At 36.6% G+C, this 7753-nt stretch overlaps 1 protein-coding gene and 1 non-coding gene across 2 annotated transcripts; one reads left to right on the forward strand and one right to left on the reverse strand.

Moving 5' to 3' along the window:
• The first annotated feature begins 697 nt into the window (after window positions 1-697).
• On the forward strand, window positions 698-5716 carry LOC111985106 (uncharacterized). The gene is made up of 9 exons (XM_065766498.1): window positions 698-718; window positions 1610-1789; window positions 1940-2032; window positions 2453-2635; window positions 2992-3091; window positions 3194-3379; window positions 3855-4363; window positions 4477-5231; window positions 5317-5716. Exons 1-9 carry the CDS (start codon window positions 698-700, stop codon window positions 5375-5377), a joined length of 2088 nt encoding a protein of 695 aa, XP_065622570.1. The 3' UTR covers window positions 5378-5716.
• A 989-nt stretch (window positions 5717-6705) lies between these two features.
• LOC111985094 (uncharacterized) lies at window positions 6706-7747 on the reverse strand. Its single transcript, XR_010626214.1, has 2 exons — window positions 7436-7747; window positions 6706-7123 (listed from the first exon to the last, which is right to left on the reverse strand). It is a non-coding gene; the product is annotated as an uncharacterized LOC111985094 (transcript).
• Window positions 7748-7753: the final 6 nt, after the last annotated feature.

The raw sequence follows: 7753 nt of genomic DNA on the forward strand, positions 1-7753 counted from the left end.
GTAATTGAAATGGAATATATGAAGAATCATTCCTCATTGTTTAATGTGGTGTCTTTGGAAGGAAAGAAATAGTAGATGTTTTGAAGATATTAAGAAATCCGTACCTGACCTTAAGCTTTTTTTCTTTAGAACCTTATTGGATTGGTTGTCTGTTTTGCGAAACCAATCATTCTCTTCTCTTCTTGTTTTTCTAGATTCTTGTAATTTTTATTCTTGATTGTTGACCCCTTGTGTACTAGGGTGTCCTTTTTTTTTTTTTTTTTTTTATTTTTATTTATTTTTATTTATTATATATATCAATAAAGCTTATTACTTATCAAAAAAATGTTTTACTTGATCCACTTTTAAAGCTTCCCTCAAGGCGCCCACGCCACCATGCATGCGCTTGAGTGCCGGGTAGGCGGGGACAATTTTTTTTAAAATTCCAGTTCATATCACCTTTGTCCTTTCTGTTGCTCCTTTCCATGTTTAAAAAGATTTGTCTCCAATTATTCCTGATGACATAGTCCTATATATGCCTAGATTTAAAAATGCGTATTTCACACTCTCATCCCTTCTCTGACAACCGTCATTGTCAAAATAGTGCCGATATTTTGTTTATAGTAGTTTTTGACCCTTTCTTCTACCATATAAGTTCTCGTATGCAGTGTTCTACTTGATCCGCTTTTAAAGCTTCCCTTAAGGCACCCACGCCACAATGCGTGCTCTTGATTGCCAGGTAGGTGGGGACATTTTTTTTTAAATTTTTGGTTCATGTTACCTTTGTCCTTTCTTCTGCTCCTTTCCATGTTTGAAATATTGTCTCCAATTATTTCAAAATGCTTATTTCGCTCTTTCTTCCCTTATTTGACAACCGACATTGTCAAAATAGTGCCAATATTTTGTTTATGGTGTTTTTGGGGGGGGATCACTCTTGAGTTTTGATTTATATTACTGGCACCACCACATGGACCTGAGGCATGTTGATTGATATTTTGTATTTTTTTTGGTACTTTTTATGCCGAAAATTTTAATAGAGATCATAGATTACGAAAAGGCCTTAATGGCGGATGGGGAGGCAAACAAAGTTTTTGCAACTTTGATCTTGTCATACTACTTTTTCTAGTCCTTTAGATGACAACTAGCTTCCTGGAGCTTTTCTTTACAAATGCTTTATCTTTTGTGACTTGATTATGTATTTTATAACTGACAAAGATACCTTCAATTACGATATGTTGTATAGTTCTTTACTTTCATATATTTTCAACTAATATTTGAACATCTAGCTCAGTGAAAAAACTGACATTTCTTTTAAAAAATCATTTACATGGCTCAGAATATTTCAATAATAGACATATGAAGTTGTAACTTTTATACTGGAGATGCTTTCATGTTTTCACATGCTTTATTTATTTATAATCTTATGGAACATTTACAAATCCACTTGCTTGATCCTATGAGGTGTATCTATTTCAGTTAATTTATTTATTTTATAGGTTTGACTGTTTATTGTATCGAAAAATCTTTGCTAGAAGGGATTAATGATGAGTTTATTTCAGTTTGTATATAATGCTATTATAGTGAGATTGAATTAATGTGAAGTTCTTTTTTCATGTCTATGCACTTACAGGTCTTCCCATTTGGTTCAGTGCCACTAAAAACCTACCTTGCTGACGGAGACATTGATTTGACTGTCATCAGTGATCAAAATGTGGAGGAAGATTTGGCTAGAGGTGTCTGCAGCATCCTTGAAGGTGGAGATAAAGACTCCAAGTTTCAAGTAAAAGATGTCCAATACATTTGTGCACAGGTTTTGCTTCGTTAACTTTGTTGTTTCTTAGTCCAGTGATTAATTTACATATACTGAAAATTTTCCTTTAAGTTGTGGAAAATTTTGTTGATCTGTAAAATTAATGGACCCCAACTTTATCTGGGATGATGATGGGATTTTGAATGGCAGGTTAAAGTTGTGAAATGTATTGTGAAGAATATAGCTGTGGACATTTCTTTCAATCAATTGGCTGGGCTCTCTAGTTTGTGCTTTCTTGAGCAGGTATGGTCCAGTATTTTCATATGTATGCATTGTAATCTTAGTATAATTTTACTTATCCCCCAACATGCAACTTCACATGTACTATTGTGAATTTCATTGACATGGCACTGAGAAGCATGTGCAGTATCAAAACAATGGTTTGTCGTCCTTTAACTGAATAAGGTTTAAATTTGTTGGTAGGTATATTTTTACCCTTTCATTATTCTTGAATTTATTGTGTATGTGGTTCTTGCTCTGTTCAGCTTCTATTACACATTCAATTTTTTTCCCTATTTCTTGCATTTCCCCCTATCTTAGCCTAAGCAGTGTGTGAAACCACTCTTTTTCTCTCTCTCCATCCACCAAATTATAATAGATATTGACTGTAATGTGATTTTTGAGAAAACATACTTGACTTCTCTGGTGCTGCTTATTTTTTAGGTTGACCAAATTATTGGAAGAGACCATCTTTTCAAGCGCAGCATTATCTTGATAAAAGCCTGGTGCTATTATGAGGCTAGAATTCTTGGTGCTCACCATGGCTTGTTTTCAGCATATGCATTAGAAACTTTGGTATTGTGTATTATCAATCGCTATCATTCATCACTACGTGGTCCATTGGAGGTGAGATTCTTTCAGTTCAGCTTTTTTTTTTTTTTGATTAGTAAGAAAGTTGTATATTCAAGAAGCTACTTTATGCATGAAAAGCATAAAGAAAACCAAAAATACAGAGAAAAGAAACAAAACAGAAAATTAATTACAAAGGAGAAGAGAGTTTGGGAAAAAGGGAAGAGAATCACTAGAAGTGAGTCCCCAAGCCCAAGACCAGTCAAACAAAGCCCAAGACCAGTCAAACAAAGATCCACTAAAAGAACAAAGCAGCTGATCTCCAGAGCTATCTAAGTCCTCAAAGGTCCGCCCAGCATTTGTGTTTGAGTTTAAAAGCATTAATGCTACTTATTTTCATATTCTACTCACAGGTTCTGTATAGATTTTTGGTGTACTTTAGCACATTTGATTGGGACAGTTACTGTGTCAGTGTAAGTGGACCGCTCACCATATCCCTTCCAGGAATTGGGGGTAAGTTGTATTTTATTTTGTTTTCTGTAATCTGATTGTTTTACTTGTCTACTTAAGATCCTTATTTTTTACTTTTTTGTTCTTCGCGGATGCTTTTTGCAGCAGGAACAACAGAAGATAATAGGGATGAACTATTGCTCACTGAAGTGTTCCTGAGAAACTGCAGAGAAATATTTTCAGTTCCAATAAGGGCACATGAGACTAGAATCCATGAATTTCCCATCAAGCACCTCAACATAGTGGATCCTCTAAAAGACAACAACAATTTAGGACGTAGTGTCAGCAAAGGTTTTTGACCAATTTCACTTACTGAAGCAGATTTTCTTCACTGTTTAAAAAGGCTAATTTCTAAAGGCTTATGCACTGAATTTGCATTATTTGATTCTGTCTGGGACTCGTTAAAAACACCTCTCTTAAATGGATGTTGTGGGTTCAACTCCTATGATTGGACTTGGAAGAACTATAGAAAATGCATACCCTTCCACTTTTCTTTGAACTTATCATGATTCATGATAACTAAAAGGAGGGGGGGTCATCCTATTAAAAACTTAAAATTTTAAGAACAAATACCTTGATATCTCCCGTTGATATTAATAATAAGTTCAATATGTCTCAAAAGAACTTTACTTATTTCTAATCTTTATGGAAGTAAGGAAATTGGTGTTACAAGTTACAGCTCACAATCACATCTTTTGGCAGAATTATCTCATAGAACTCCTAGTTTTGTAAATTATGTAGTTTATAATGCCCTCTTTTCGTCCAGGCAATTTCTATCGGATAAGATGTGCACTTTCATATGGAGCTCAAAAGCTTCGAGAGGTCCTTATGCTTCCAGGAGAAAGCCTGGGAGAGGGACTAGAGAACTTTTTCACTACCATTTTAAATAGGAATGGAAGGGGACTAAGGCCAGATTTACAAGTTCCTATCCCTACATTTGGTACTGGAAGATCTCAAATATCTGACCTAAGCGGAGACTATGATAGCTACTATGGTGATCTACAATATAGTCAGCAGTATCATGATTATACATTATCCATTCCTGGACTGTCCAGTTCTCCATCATCACTTTCCCAGGTCTGGAACAAGACTAGATGGGAATCCATGGCTCAGTCATGGCAACACAACTGGAATTTATTTTCTCAGAGAGGTACGGAGGTATATTATCCAAGGCTTCCATTCCACTGTCATGATGCTTCCCAACCATCTGCTGCAGTATTTCCTTTTGAAGACATGAAGAATTCACGAGGAACAGGCACATACATCCCTAACGTGGTATATTAATGCAAAGCCTCATCTGCAATTTTAGTTCTGCTGCTCTTATTTTTTGTGAACTGTTAAAATGATTGATCTTGCTGTCATAAGCTTAAGATTTCTGTATATTGCAGACCCGTAATTCTTACAGGGACATACCAAGGGTGAGGGGAAGGTATTCAAAACATAGAACTCAAGATTTTATGAGATCGACTAAAAGGATTGACCGGATTGAGGTTCCCTCAGTGACAGACAAAGGTGCAAATGGCTGCTGCTTCAATCTTTCAAATGAAGAATTCCCACTGCTTGCTAGCAGTCGGAGCCCCCCACCATCAGAGATGGACCAGACTAGTCAGCTCGCTGACCTCAATCTTTCACATGAAGAATTCCCACTGCGAGCAGGCATTCAGAAGTCCCCGCCATCAGAGGTGGACCCATCTGGTCAGCTCTTTGACCTCAATCCTTCACATGAAGAATTCCCACTGCTTGCAGGCATTCAAAAGCCCCCACCATCAGAAATGGGCCAGAATGGTCAGCTCATTGACCAGATTGAGGTTCCCTCAGTGACAGACAAGGTTGAAAATGGCTGTTGCCTTAATCTTTCACTTGAAGAATTCCCATTGCTTACAGGCATTCGGAAGTCCCCACCATCAAAGATGAACCAGTCTGGTCAGCTAACTGTGAAGTCCCCGGAAGCCAAGGACTGCTTTCCCTCCGGGAGTATTCGGTTTGGGACTCACAGGTGTTCACCATCACCATTGAAATTGCCTTTGCAGGTAATGAGCAAGCAGGCAGATTCTTCCATGTCAAGCATTTCAGACCTTATGCCAGTTAATCCAACAATGGGAATGCAGAGGCAACAGCAATTTTGGGAAAGCAATGATAACATGTCTGATAGTCCCTAATCTATTGAAGCTTTGAAAAATAAATAAGATACCGTCTAAACTCTTTCCTTTGCTTGTTTGGCATTGCAGGGTTCTCATGCATCGATACCATCTAAAAGATGACAAGGAGTTCCCCCCTTTAACCACGTGACTGCTTTTCAGATAAGATGAAGACCACACTAACAGAACAATGTGAAGACCAATGGACAATTCTGAAGTTAAAAGTCTGCTTCTGTGGTGATGTTCTTGCGTCTTGCCATACTATGAATTCTTCTTTGCCTTCTTCCTTTAATTTGGATTCTAATCTAGTAGTCTAGAAAGCTTTATTAAGGATGGATTCTGGGTAGAATTTTGTTATCCCTCCCATCCCCTTCTAGATGATTATGTAGCCATAACATGTTTACATGTACTTTATTAATGAGGATCTAATATGCCTAGTATCAGCTCTTGCTAAAATAATTGCATTATATTCATTCCTGGTCTTCATATACACGACATTTTAGATCAGCGTGATACCCCAAATTGTGGGGATTTTATTGGACTTTGATTGTTTGAGTGTGTGATGTACGGACATGTGCTGAGTCCACATCTTGTGTTTACTAGGTGAACCTTAGATTTATAAGTGATTATTCCTCCAAAAAAAAAAAAAAAAAAAGATTTATAAGTGATTATGAGGAGTCTCAATTGTGACTTGATTAGCCCTTTTGGGTGAAAGTGCAAACATGACAAATGCTTGGTCTTTACAAATGAAAACATTCTCCTACTGGAACTCTCTTTATTTGTGTTATTTTGAAAAACAGAGATAATTAATTTCATAAAGAAATTTCTAATTTTTTTTCAAATATAAAGGTGTACTTGATATCAAATCAATTAAATTCTCGTGAGTCTAAATATTTTCTAATCTGCTATCCATATAAAAAGCGTGAAGAGGTTTATTTACAGTAGTTTGGTTTGGTAGTTTATCCTATTGTTAGCTAAAACAGTGAGTTTGAATAAGAGTGGCAAAACTTTAATATTACCTAATAGACTCAAAATAAGGAAAAACAGATGCTGCCTAATAAGTTTAAAAGACCCAAAACCCGCAACACCTACATAAAAGGATGAAGAGCCCTTGCTACTTACTGTTATTTAGATAGAAGCTCTATTTTAATTTTCGTAATCAAGGGGCCGTGCGTGCCTTGCACGTGCTACCAAAACTAGTCTTTACTAAATACACAGCATTTTAGATAATGAAATCGTTTCACAGCCGTTACCTCAAGACATGTAGCCTTTTTGACATACATGGTCTCTGCAGGAAAGGTAAGCACGATCATGTAATTTGACCCCCTTTTCAGGGTTCTAACAAAGCCTTTACTAGAGTTTTCTGTGTCTCATGCTGGCTGCTGACCATTATGTCAACCAGCTTTTGCGATTCTAAAAAAGATAACGCACGAATCATTACTTATAATATTCCACCAAATCCATTAGACACATATCGTGTATTCTAAACCACTAAGATATTCTCTACAGCCTTGCACTTCAGACTGCAGAAAATATAATTTTCATTTGTCTGAGCAATATATCACAGACGGTCAGATACCACCTGTTTTATGTTACCATCAAAAAGTTTATAGACAACCGGTAACACAACTTGGAGACAGAAATTTCAATGCAATTACAACGGATATGACACTTTCGTATATATTTTTTTCCAAAGGGATCCAACAAGCTGCATAAATGATGAAACCTAAAATAACAGAACAATGGATGAGCTTGAAGCCTTGAACCCCACTAATAGTATGATGGCTTAAATCGCAGATTGAGACAATGTCAGGGGAGTGAAAATATAAACCAGACAATCATGAGCATCAACATAGGCACTGAATGACGACACTGCACTTCCTGTAACATTTTTGTGCTGCAAGCAGCAGTGAGAACAAGTTAGCATAGAATAATTTTGGAAAGTCAAAACCTTGAAACAACTTAGAAGTTAACTAGAGTGCTTCAACTCTAAGCTTGATAAGTAGCTTAGACTAAAAATCTACAATTTGTCACAAGAAAAATGGTAGGAGAATTTAAACTGATCAAGCTCCGAATCACATAAACCATCTTAACCCAAAGCCCACTGTGTTAACCCCAAGCAAGTTCCTGCCAAATAAAAGTCCTGTTTGGCAGGGCCTATTTGGTGCAGTCTGGTATTTAATTGGTTCATACAGGTCAATTTCCTTACCTGCCACAAATCTCTGATTGCGACACTAGTACCGGATTCAAGCCCAAGTGTTTCCCATAGAGCTGTAATAATTGCTCCCTTAGAACAGCGATTCCAAAGAGCAACAACCAAGCGATGTCCAGACAAAGGACCTGCCCAAACCTGAACAACAGAATCATATAACTAATGAACCAAGTCTCACGAGGTATACATCATCAAACTTTTCTACTTAAATCATTATTGCTCTAGATAATTTGGTCCGCAAAAATATTAAATAACTATATTTTATGAAACTGGAGCATTTCATCTTTTATATTCTCATTAAAGTCAACACAAGCA

The sequence above is a fragment of the Quercus suber genome, unplaced genomic scaffold, assembly GCF_002906115.3.
Source record: "Quercus suber isolate HL8 unplaced genomic scaffold, Cork oak 2.0 scaffold_711, whole genome shotgun sequence".
Classification (NCBI taxonomy): Eukaryota; Viridiplantae; Streptophyta; class Magnoliopsida; order Fagales; family Fagaceae; genus Quercus; species Quercus suber.